We start from the raw sequence: 13,140 nt of genomic DNA on the forward strand, positions 1-13,140 counted from the left end.
ACGTACGTGCATTGCATAATGCCAGTTCTCGAAAGTCAGCTTCGCCTCAATACAGCAGTGTTGTGCGGTGAAGCATACCAAAAGTGGGAAGGGGCCATTGTCGCGGGACACAGAATGTATTCCTGAATTAAACAAGTGTGCACCCACCGCCTCCTAGCACTGTACGAGCTACGATACACCTAATAAAAGGCAGGCCTTCAGAGCTATTTCGGAAGTGCCTACGGCAATTTGAACCCGTGGGGGCAGTAAAAGGCATGCATTTCGTTTTTTCGGACATTTCCGTGGCACCTAGGGAGTAAAAAAAAAATTGAATGTTGACTGTATGCGTATCTCACAAAATTTATTATTTCAAAGAAAACTTAAAACAACTTCTGTTCACTATCCCTCATTACATATAATCTCAAAATCAAGGTGCCGAATCACCGTACCATACGTTACGATGAATCCTCTGTTCCAAAAACCAGCATCGACTGGAATCACCTGCCTACCTTCGTTGTTTCCCTTGCAGCATCCTTCAAATCTGCAAGCAAGTATCTACTGTTATATTTTTTCCTACTGTTGTTCACACTACCACCCCTCTCTCTAATGCCTCATGGCGTTGAGAGTACCTGAATAAATAAAATGGGTAAATAAATACATGAGAACAGAGAACTCAGTATCCACTGCATCTGTTTTGAAGAGGCTTGTTGCATATAAAAGTTAAAATCTACCAATATTAAGAAGTAGATTTTCTATTCGGGAGAATAAGTCTTTAGGAAAATTCAAGACTACAAAAAAAAAAAAAAAAGAACTGGGGAATAAGTTTACAACTTGACAATAAAAAGCACTATCACAATTCTGTGTCCTGCACTTAGAGACATCTAAAGTAGATCGTACCTATTAGACACCGCACTGAAATATATACAATTAGCAAAACATAATACAAATTTCACATAAGCTTTAAATTTGCAAACTTTCAACTTAGATTATTTCGACCTTGATGGGACTGGCACAACTGATGAAATCATCTAGCGAGGGTCAAGTTAACAAAGTAGCACAAGAATCGCTCAAACAGATCACTGCTTCATTGAGCAGCGCTTAGTCAATCCTAATGCCCACCCAGTAGAAAGCAGAAAACTAATGTAAAAATTACACACGTCACACCACCACGGAAAAAGTAAAAATAATCGTGTGAATTAATGGATTCGCTAGAAAATAAATGATTTTGTTCCGCAAGTTGTAAAAAAGATATCTGAATGTATATGTAAAATATATATTCTCGCATCACTGGATACCTTCAATTTCACATAACTAGTGCACGATGCATCTACAAGCGATGGCCCTCTTGGCACAGTGCCAAGCATGCTATCTTACAAGCGCCGCTGCCCGTTGACGCGTCTGGGGATAGTGATCATCTGAGAATACGGCCCAAGTTTGCCAACACCTTTTCTATTCCTTTTCTCACTTCTTGTGCTTTGCGAGTTATCAGACCGACACTTGAGCCACGTTATCAATGGTATGAGCCGGCCGGCCACGAACGGTGAATAAAAGTGTATGGAACTCACGCGACAACAGAGGTAGCGCGAATCGCAAATGCAGCCTTAATGGCGTTTTCTCGCAGGATGGGGTGCAGTACATCAACTGGGCTTCGAGGAGGCACCTTAAAAGCCACGCACCTCGTTAGGGCACTGGATGTGGGGAGTGTGGGCCAGGGTGTCGGCCCAGCTGGCCACCATCTTGGGGTCGATGTGGGCCACCGGCTGCTGCTGTGGTGCCTCGTACCTGCCCTGCCAAGCGCGCTGCAGAATGACCCCCACTGGTGGCCTGTCCTCCTCACACACCGCCTGATGCTGCTGCAGGCAAGTATGTGGTGGACTTGAAAACGCAAAAACATATTGGGCCACAGAGTCTGCTAACAGTAATCGATAAGCTCTACCCTTGAAGTGGACAAATGTGACATGCGAGATTACAGCTTGCCTCAGCAATGATTACATTTCACAGCTTAATTTCACAGTTACCCCTGCGTGCACTGCAGGGTGCACTCACTGACACAAGCAGACAGTCTATGCCCATAAATGAGACAACTGTACATCTCACCAGCTGGCATATGCAGCAAGGTGGGTGCGTGGAACATTTTCAAAAGCTAAAAGCAGTCGAGGCATCGCAATTGGCTTGCACTTTGTGCAAGATACAAATTGTCACGTGACAAGATCGTTCATCAAAGCTCACCAGTTCTTCATCGCCGTCGTCGTCGTCACCCCAGCTGTCACACTCGTGCTCTCCTTCCCCTTCGGACGGTGCAAAATCTGAGTCCGCCGAGACTTGCCGGACAGTGGCTGCATTGTCTGCTGCGCCCTCCAACACCCGGAAGGAAGCCAGCGCTCTGCATTCACATCCCCGACCAAAGTGAGGGCTACTATTTGGCACACGGAAGCTCATGCAGCAATCTTTGGGTACAAGAACTGAAATTTGGCCGAGTTTGTAAGAATTCATAGCCGTGTCACAATTTACAACTTTCGTAAACTTTTTGGAGGGTGTGGATGTACTTTGCTTTAGAGAGACATGCCGTTTCGCACCGTCCCATCCTCCAGCATGCTAGCTATGCGCATGAATCTGTGTCGACTGATAAATAGGCATGTTTTTCTGAGAATAAACTTTAGTTTAAAGTAGCGCTCGTCCTGTCTGGTTTTCTTGTGTCCTCGTTTATTGTGCTTTAATTAAGTAGGAATCTTTGGGTCATGGCTCATACATCAAGCACACACTGATTTCCAGCTCCAATTCTAGTTTTTACAGGGAATTATCCACAAATGCACACAGTGAAGTCAGTCATATCAGCCAGGTCATGTGGTGTGTCGAAATGTGTATTTACGACAGTAATGAATGCTAAATGTCAATGGTCCAATGAGTAAAAAAAGAGATACACACGGCTTCACTTAGACTTAATAGGATTAGGCAAATAGCAAATTTCAGCTTCAAATAAAGTTCAAAGCGAATAGCAATTCTGGCCGAATAATTTTGAATCAAATAGCACTGCTCTTTTCAAATTTAGTGTACAACCTATTTGGGCAAAAGATGCTGTAGCATTTGGTATAATTAAAGGAACCCTGAAACGATTTTAACGTTTTTGTACAAACGTACCGAGTTGTTAGGGTAGGTCTTTCTGATCATCAATTCAAGCATCTAAGTGCCCCACGTAAAGAGTGTAATTTATTAAAAGGTGTTAAACATGTACATTGCTACTGATCGCAAAAAGCCCCCCCCCCCCCCCCCCCGAGTTTTCAGCCGCCCCTGACCAAGTGATGCGAGGTGACCATATGAGGTCAGTAGGACGAGCTATCTGATTGGCTGCTCAGGGCACATCATTGATAATTTTTCTAACTTTATGGTGAACAAATGTTGTTCGTAATAGTTGGAATATTGGTTAACTTGTTTCTATTAAAAAAGTAACAGAAAGAGAATATTAACATTTTTAGCCTTTTCAACACTTTTCGGGGGCTATCTATTATGTATGTATGTCTCTAACCGTTTTCCCACCCGACACTGGGTAGTCCACGGTCGAATGGGTAGCGCATCGGCCCGCTGTGCTAAGAGTTTTGAAACTAACCGTCGGACCAACTTCGGCCACCGGAATGTGTACATATGTGTCGCTCTTTCCCACCGCTATCGGTCACTGCAGTATTACTGTAATACCACGGTAGACCGCTCGGTCTGTGTTGCCAACTTGGGTGTAGGTGTGTGCCGTTCTACACCGGTGGCACAGTGAATGTGCTACTCTACAATGATGCTGGGCGGAATCGATCATTTCTCAAGGACAGCAACCCGACGCTTTAGCAGGCTGCGCGACAAAGACGCTGCGAATGGCACTGAGTGTTCTTAGGGAAGCGCGAAAGAGGCGTCCGACTGCAGTACATGCCTCGTACATAACTTGTTTCGACGGTGGAAATACGTTGTGTTGCTATGTTGATTCTATGCTAAACTGTTATCACTTACGTCAGCCGAATCGGCATGCGGCAGCTGCCCTTGCGCCGTGTGCCACCTTTTCTTCTTTCCCACCTCCCCCCCTTTTCTATATATTTCCGAGACGACAATAAAACGTCGCATTATGCCTGGAAACGCTGTCTGATTTCCTTCCGGATGTACGGACTATCCCAGCGGCTCGGCAACAGTGGCGACGAGGGTGGGATTGAAACAAGCGAAGGTTCCTGCAGGACCTGACAACTGCCCGGAACCATCGCCAGCCATGGCCCACAAGCTACCAGACTTCGACGATACGAGAGATAAGTGGCAACCCTACATTGTAAAAATCGAAGCGTACTTTGAAGCTAACAGTATCACCAAAGATGCGAAGAAAAGAGCCTTGCTTGTTGCCACGCTCGGAACTTCGACAGTTGAAGCTTTATGTGGAAAAGTTTCACCCCTACCGCCAAGTTCTTTGAGCTACAATGAGGTTGTGACGACCTTAAACAGCTATTATAACCCACAGCCGAATGAAATTACCGAGCGGTTCAAGTTCTATCATCGCTGTCAGCAAGAGGGAGAGCCTATGCATGCATTCATTGTGGCCGTACGCCAAATGGCGAATAATTGCCAATTTGCGTCAATGTTGGACAACATGATAAGGGACCGGATAGTGTGTGGTGTAAGGTCCAAGAGCTTACAGAAACAGCTACTAGCGAAGAAGGATTTGTCTTTGGCTGACGCTGAGGCCCTCGCTCTTGCCACAGAAACCGCAGAACTTGATTCACAAGGAATTTCAGCCGACAACGAGCAGACGCATGTGCTACAATTATCCCAGCGACGTGAACCAGGCTCGAGTAAAAAGAAACCCGTAACGTCGCAAGCACTGCGCAGATGTTGTGGAAGCTATGGGCACAAAGCTTCGACGTGCAGGCTAAAGAAGCGGCGATGTTTCAAGTGTAGGCGGCAGGGTCACTTAGCCAGAATGTGCTCGCCTGAAACCACCACCGACAGAGCGCTAGCATTAACAGCGCATACGAAGAACGATACTGAAGATAGCGACAGCAACGCATCGCAGATTTGGTCATTGACCACTGCTCCAGCTTTGGTTCCACCTATCAGGAAATGTTTCAATTGGGGTGGCATCAATCTGACGATGGACATCGACACAGGATTGCCAGTCTGTGTAATTCCCAGGGCAGTTTATGAAACGTACCGTCAATGATCGCCGCAGCTGCAAGAAGCACAGATAAAGTTGTCATGTTATCTCGGCAAGACTCCGGTAATTGGAGTGCTCAAGATGTATGTTTCTTACCAATCTTTGGCAGTAAACTGTAGCCTAACGGTTCTGAATTGTGACGGCCCCAGCCTTTGTGGGCGGGATCTTTTGCAGGAATTGCGTGCAGAAGGCGTCCCGGTATTGCACGTCAAAGAAACAAGCATGGAAAGCACGTCTGCATCGCCGTCCGCAGCACTACTGGAGCGCTACGCGGAGCTGTTCACCGACGGAACTGGACTGCTGAGAGGCCCTCCGGCCCGACTACACGTCAAAGAAGGAGCAAACCCCAAGTTTTACAAGGCAAGGAAGGTTCCATTTGCACTTCGTGAAAAAGTGTCTCAAGAGCTGGACAGGCTAGTTGCGGCGGGCATAATCTCCCCCGTGCCTCATTCTGAATGGGCTACGCCCATAGTACCCGTGGTGAAAAAAGACGGGACGGTGCGGATTTGTGGTGACTTTAAAGTCACCTTGAACCCCGTGTGCGAAGTGGAACAATACCCATTGCCGATTATAGATGACATATTTGGTAATCTCTGTGGGGGCGAGAAGTTCAGCATTCTAGACCTCCGAGACGCTTACAATCAAATCCCGCTTCACGACGACTCCAAAAAGCTGGCGGTCATTAACACCCACAAGGGACTATTCTGTTACAATCGCTTACCCTTTGGCATAGCGTCGGCACCCGCTATATTTCAACGCAAGATCGAGGAGGTGCTAAAGGGTCTGCCAGGTACCCAAGCGTATCTAGATGATGTGCTAATAGCAGACACCGCCGGGGATCAGAATGCTAATGTTGAAGCGGTACTTCATCGTTTCAAGGAGCATGGCATCAAGCTTCGTGCCGACAAATGTAGATTTTCTGACTCATCAGTAACCTATCTTGGTCACCGTATCGACGCAGAGAGATTGCATCCGCTAGAAAAAAATGTTGACGCTATAAGGCTAGCTCCGGCCCCACATAACGTCACCGAATTGCGGTCAATTCTTGGCAGGATAACATTTTACAACAAGTTCTTGCCGAATCTGTCTACGTTGCTCGCGCCGTTATATCGGCTTTTAGAGAAAGGAGCAAAATGGGTTTGGGGCAAGAAAGAAGAGCGAGCTTTCGAAGAGGCCAGGAATGTGCTGTGCGCTGCACCGGTCTTAACGCATTTTGACCCAAAACGGGAGCTACTCTTGGAATGTGATGCTTCGCCGCATGGCGTCGGTGCGGTGCTTTTTCATCGCATAGATGGCGAGAACAGACCGATTGGATTTAGATCTCGGACATGGACCGTAGCCAAAAGGAAATACTCCCAGATCGAACGCGAGGCCTTAGCGCTAGTGTACGGTGTTACTCGGTTCCGGGATTACCTCCTGGGACGTGAATTCACGCTTGTCACTGATCACCGCCCCTTGCTAGGCCTTATGGGGGCAGATCGCCAGACCCCGGCTATGGCCGCTGCAAGAATTCAAAGGTGGGCTCTGTTGCTGGGAGCTTACAAGTATAAATTGATGTTTAAACCTGGTAAACTGATGCTAAACTCCAATGCACTGAGCCGTTTGCCACAAATGTTGCAGGCGCCGGAACCAGCAGTTGAAGAATGCGATGACATGGTGCTCGCCATCGACGGATGGGACCATCCCGCGGTGTCACGCCAGGAGTTGAAAGCGCTGACAGCAGCAGACGAGATGTTATCAAGTGTTTGCCGGTATGTTATCGGGGGTTGGCCATCACCACGGCCTGTAGGAAACGTGGCACTGTCCGAATACTACAAACGGCAACATGAATTGTCCGTGGAAGGAGGGTTACTGTTCTGGGGCCATCAGGTAGTAATCCCCAAAGATGCTCGTGGGAGGTTGTTAAAACTGTTACACGAGGCCCACCAGGCAGTTTCAACCATGAAGACCGTGGTAAGGTCTAGTTTCTGGTGGCCGGGTCTTGACAAAGCCATTCAGCGTGTCGGGGATGAATGTCGCAGCTGTGTACAAGCTTTGCCCATGCCACCGACACAGGAGCCTGTAAGCTGGCCCAGTACAAACGAGAAATGGTCGCGACTGCACATAGACTTCGCGGGGCCCGTTAATAACGCCATGCTTCTGGTTATTGTGGACTCGCACAGCAAGTGGATAGAAGCTATACTGATGCGCCAGGCCACTGCTAAGAACACCGTGGACGCTCTTAGGACGTTGTTTAGCAGATTCGGACTGCCTCATACCGTGGTCTCGGATAACGGCACGCCATTTACCACGTCAGAGTTTGACCGTTTTATGGTGCGAAACGGTATCACGCACATTCGCATGCCGCCTTATCATCCACAGAGCAATGGATTGGCAGAGCGCGCCGTCAGAACTATAAAGAACGGTTTAAATAAAATGACTGGAGTGGATCTCGGGATTGCCCTGGCTAGAATTTTGTGCAAGTACCGGAACGCGCCACAGCCTTCGGGGTTGTCTCCATCAGAATTGCTTTTGGGGTACAAGCTGCGGACGAGACTAGACATGTGTTTTCCACCCAGGAACCAGACAGAACATCGGCGGAAACCCACCGACGACACTACCTGGAGTTTCGCCCCAGGCGCCACCATCTACGTCCGCAACAACGGAGTCGGGGACAAGTGGACACCTGGTAAAGTCAAGTCTACCACAGGTGCCCGGTTGGTGACTGTTCAGACGGATGAAGGTGTGGTTCGCAGACACACAGATCAAGTGCGCAAGCGTTCTGCCGACACATCCGGGACCCCATCCGCCGAACCCCAGGAAGACCCGATGCCCACAGAGGAGAGGGCGCCGGATTCCAGTACCGCATCGGACGGCTCAGAAGCCCCGCCCCAACTGCGGCGTTCCACTCGTACGAAGAAGCCGGTAGAGCGCTATGGTTATTAAGGGGAAAGGAATGTTATCACTTACGTCAGCCGAATCGGCATGCGGCAGCTGCCCTTGCGCCGTGTGCCACCTTTTCTTCTTTCCCACCTCCTCCTCCCCCCCTTTTCTATATATTTCCGAGACGACAATAAAACGTCGCATTATGCCTGGAAACGCTGTCTGATTTCCTTCCGGATGTACGGACTTTCCCAGCGGCTCGGCGTCGACAGTCATCATATGGCTGCTGTCGAATTTTAACAATAGAATGGGTTGAATAGAATCAAGTGATTTTTTTTCCTATGAGGCTAAAGAGTTTGTGACATTACGTTGTACTTAATACCAATGGGGTTCTCAGTTTAATAGTGGACCTGTGTTCTATGGCAATCTTTTATTGCATTGAGTTTTGCTTTCCAGTGTTCCTTTATTGCATAGAAAGTTTTGTGCTTTCCAGTTTTCCTCCAAAATACAGAAAGGCATACTCATCTTCACAGCAGGTGGGTTATTGTGAGGCCAATCTGTGTGACAGAATAAAGCGCGAACCATGCATCACGTGACTTCATAACTGCTCCGCGTGTTGGTGCTGTGCGGGTTGACCGTAGTCTGTGCCGACGGTGGCGGCCTTTTCCTAGTCAGTTTCAGCGTGAATTGCCACCTGTCAAAGATTCCTAAATCGGGACGGTCACGGCAAGTTCGTGCGGCAGTGGGTCTAGGCAGTGTGGCTGTAACAACAATTCGCTGCTGGCCGATGTGATAGTCGGACACAAGCCCTTGCATAATGTGTGGGGATCGAGGGGCCTTCCCGCGCCTCGTCCCCCAGCTCGCGCGTGGCGCTTAGCTCGATCCCCGGGAACCGCCGCTGTAACGGCAACATGGCGGACACGGCTAGCGCGCCGGACTTACTTCCCCGCGCAAACCGTGCTTCTCCCCCCCGGAATTGGGCTTGCCCCGCGAGACACGTCACCGGGACGCGCCTTGATTGGCCTCCCGCGCGGCGGCCCCCGGGCACCCTCTCCACCCGAGCTCTCGTCCGCTGAGCGCTTCCTCGCCGCGGCAGAGGCTCACAGGCTCGCAACGAGGTGGTTACATGAGATCTTTGTTCTCGCGACTCCTCCTTATCGCGCTTGGCGGACCGCTACCCGGTTAGCCCTAGCGCAGCGGGCGCGCGTACTCGTTCGGTCTTGCGGCGAGCCTTGGCCCGTAAGCGCCGTGACTGTAGCACTGAGCTGTACCTTGGGTGAATAAACCCGTGTTTGTTGGCGATCTGACTCCGGAGCCTTCTCTGCACCGTGTCGGAGAGTCGACGAATCCTGCCGTAGCGCCTTTGTGCGTTGCGGAGTGGAGGAGCGTCGTGCCCTTTCCTGACCGTCGCTCGTAGGGTAAGCCTTGTGCAAACCCATCTCCACATAACTGGCGCCCAACGTGGTTTCGGCATGGCATCAGAGCAGGCCCCTTCACGGCCCTCGTTCCTGCCTCACCCCCTGGCTGCAGACTTATCGTCCTTCGGAGCGAACGACACCGATAGCACGAGGTAGGTTCGCTTTCGCGACCCTCTGCTTTCGGCCACCGGGAGCGATCCCTTCCTTGGAGCACCCTAGGTGATGTCGACAGCTCGGATGTATACGCTAGTCCTATATAGCCACGCCAGTTACGGGTTTTATCAACTGTTCGAGACGTGCGGAGAGCAGGTGCCTACTAGCCCCTCCGGCGTGCTGTCTCCGCTCGCTGGCCTTTGTCCCGAGCTCAGTTGTGCCCAATGTGCCGCATCGGAGCCACCCCGCTTAGATGCTCGCACGAATACGCTCGCCGGCCTCCCTTTGTCCCTGAGAGTCGTTCGCTGCGCCATGTGCCGCATCGGAGCCACCCCGCTTAGATGCTCGCACGAATACGCTCGCCAGCCTCCCTTTGTCCCGAGAGTCGTTCGCTGCGCCATGTGCCGCATCGGAGCCACCCCGCTTAGATGCTCGCACGAATACGCTCGCCGGCCTCCCTTTGTCCCGAGAGTCGTTCGCTGCGCCATGTGCCGCATCGGAGCCACCCCGCTTAGATGCTCGCACGAATACGCTCGCCGGCCTCCCTTTGTCCCGAGCGTCGTTCGTCGCGCCATGTGCCGCATCGGAGCCACCCTGCTTAGATGCTCGCACGAATACGCTCGCCGGCCTCCCTTTGTCCCGAGAGTCGTTCGCTGCGCCATGTGCCGCATCGGAGCCACCCTGCTTAGATGCTCGCACGAATACGCTCGCCGGCCTCCCTTTGTCCCGAGCGTCGTTCACTGCGCCATGTGCCGCATCGGAGCCACCCTGCTTAGATACGCGCACGCATACGCTCGCTGGCCCACCTTTGTCCCGAGCGCATTTCGGACGAATACGCCGAGGTGCAGCCTTCCCACTACGCTGTAGGCGCGAGCTCGCTCGCTGGCCTTCCTTTGTCCCGAGTGCAGTTCGGTGTCCCGTGCGCCGCAGCTGAGCCTCCCTGCCTCGCTGTTGGTGCAAATTGCTCGCTGGTCTCTCCTTGTCCCGAGCACAGCTGGGAAGCAATGTCGAGCGCGAGCCACCCCGCTCAGCAGACAAAGTCGCCGCGCGTTCCGACTACCGCTTGTCTCACGCGCATTCGAGCGACATTTTCGACGTGCGTGAGCCACCCCGCTCCGCTGTCGATCCGTCTGCCGGTCATGTGAGGCCTCATGCGCCTGTCGGAGCGGCAGCCCAGCTCTTCTCTTTGCCGATTACTGGCCCCATTGGGTCGGTGGTGCATTGAGCGGACCACCTGTCCGTTGGTCCTTTTTGCTCTCCGGAAGTTGGCGTTACCGTACGTGCCGTTTGCATTGGAGAAGTACAATCCGACTTAAGCGCTTGTGCGAGCCATAGGGCCGCCTCGCATGCTGGGCGTTGACATGGCAGTGGTACCTTGTTCTGCGCTACCAGAAAGGGAGTTCAAACGTGGTGGCGGACGCCTTGTCGCGAGCCCCCGTTTCGGCGTTTGATCTTTTGGTCCGCCACTCCCGTGAGCATTCGCACCTAGAAGCCGGAGCCTCAGTCTCCAATGGCTCAAAAGGCGCGAACCTCATGCACTTAGTAGAGACCGGAGCCTGTGTCTCCAATGGCTCGAAAGGCGCGACCCCCGACGGCGAAGCGATCCTCGGATTGCCAGCCCCGGGAGAGGACGTTTACCTGGTGGATCCCGTTACCTCATCGGGTATTGTCTTCAGCAGGCAAGAGCTGCTAAAGGCTCAGCAGAGCGATCCATTTTGTAAATAGCAATCGTTGACGGGCTCCAAGAGCCGAGCTCCCAAGAGGAGTGGGGCGGCAATGCCGTCGGGCGCACCCGGACAGCTGGTATTGCTGTTGGCGCCGAGTGCGATGCAGCTGGTATTGCTGCGGGCACGTTGGATACGTATCTGCTTGACGCCGATGGAGTTCTCCTGCGCTACATCCCATCTGAAGAGGCTCCTCAGGAGTCTTTCAAGGTGGTGATACCCCGCAGTCTAAGGAAAGCCACCCTGAGCTATTTCCACGACTCGCGGGTGGCCGGACATGCGAGTGGCCTTAAGACCTTCCAAAAGTTGTGCCGCTCCGCTACCTGGCCAGGCATGAAGCGTGACGCTCTTCACTACGCCCGCTCATGCCGCGTGTGCCAATGTATGAAGCCTCGCGCGGGCAAACCCCCCGGGCTCATGCAGCCAATCTACAGCCAGCTACCCTGGCAAGTCGCGGCCTGTGCCATTATGGGACCTTTTCCCAGAAGCCGGCAAGGCTACGTTTTTCTCCTGGCTGTCGTAGATCACTTCACGAAATGGGTTGAACTCTTTCCCCTTCGGAAGTTAACGGCACGCGCAATCTGGGACAAGTTGACCGAGGTCTTTAACCGCTTCGGCTTTCCGGCGGAGCTGATAACGGACAACGCGTCCTACTTCACGGCCAAGGTGTTCGTGGATGCGCGTGCCGCCTTTGGCATTAAGCACCGCAAGACAACCACGTATCACCCACAGGCCAACCCAACAGAGCAGATTAACCGGAACCTCAAGCCCTTGCTCGCGGCCTTTGCCCAGCAGCATAGGGATTGGGATGTCTGTCTTAACGAGACAGGCTTCTCCTTGCGGTCCACGGTGAACCGTTCGACTGGGTACACGCCTGCTTTTCTCAACATCGGGAGAGAGCTGCAAAACCCCATGGACCGCGTTCTGCGGACCGGCAGCAGGGCGTGCGCCATGAAAGCCGGCCTTTCCGGCTGCGCGGCGGAACTGCGCTCACAGATGGACGCGGCCCTTGACCTGGCCCGTTCCAACCTGGCAAAAGCGCGAGCTGGACAAAAAGCCCAGTACGACCGGTCACATAGGGACGTGCACTATGGTGTCGGCGATCTCGTCCTCAGACGCAACCATGTCTTGAGTGACGCCGCCAAAGGCATGCCTCCCTGTCGGCCAAATGTCGGGCCCGTACCGAATGGAGACCAAAATATCCCCTCTGGTATACAAGCTGGCTGACTCCCAAGGGAGACCAGTCGGCGGTCCAGTTCACATCTCGGACCTCAAACCTTTCGTTGCCCGTAGCAACGACTGGGGAGAGGGGGAGGCGGTCAACGAACCGCAGGCAAACCGTGACACGGCTGGCCCCAGGCCACGCTACCGGTAAAACCTGCGGAAACGCACCTATAGGCAGGCTTTCTCCCACCAGCTGGTAGCCGGACTTTATTCCCTACCACGCCGATGAACGGAGAGACACAGCTACGGTGCGAAGGCGCACGTTGAAGTGGTGACAGACCCTTTTGGGCCTAATATACCCTCTCGTGCTCACCCGCCTTCTGACGCACCTAGTCAGCTTTCTCCCCCTAGCAGGTAGCTGGACTTCATTCCCTGCCATGCCGGTGAATGGAGAAATGTAGCTACGGTGCAAGGGCGCACATCGAAGCGGTGACAGGCCCATGTGGCCTAATATACCCAAGCCTCAGCCTGGCAAACGCCCCTTTTTGGGCTGTCAGTCAGGTGGGCAACTTCCTTGGCACGTCGGCTATGCCGGGGGGGCGTTCCTGTCCTTCACCTTGCATCGTCCAGTCTGCTCCCTGCGCCTGGCTCCACTGTGCCACCA

The 13,140-nt window shown here is 52.4% G+C and overlaps 1 protein-coding gene across 1 annotated transcript in view; it reads right to left on the reverse strand.

The window, feature by feature from the left end:
* LOC125945147 (uncharacterized) overlaps positions 1-13,140 on the reverse strand; it is a 414,471-nt gene that overhangs the window by 60,351 nt on the left and 340,980 nt on the right. The window contains exons 19-20 of the mRNA XM_049666722.1: positions 2,209-2,362; positions 1,656-1,832 (exon numbers count right to left, since the gene is read on the reverse strand). Coding sequence (XP_049522679.1) covers positions 1,656-1,832; positions 2,209-2,362 — 331 coding nt within the window. The remainder of the gene's footprint in view (positions 1-1,655; positions 1,833-2,208; positions 2,363-13,140) is intronic.

The sequence above is a fragment of the Dermacentor silvarum genome, chromosome 4 (assembly GCF_013339745.2).
Source record: "Dermacentor silvarum isolate Dsil-2018 chromosome 4, BIME_Dsil_1.4, whole genome shotgun sequence".
NCBI lineage: Eukaryota > Metazoa > Arthropoda > Arachnida > Ixodida > Ixodidae > Dermacentor > Dermacentor silvarum.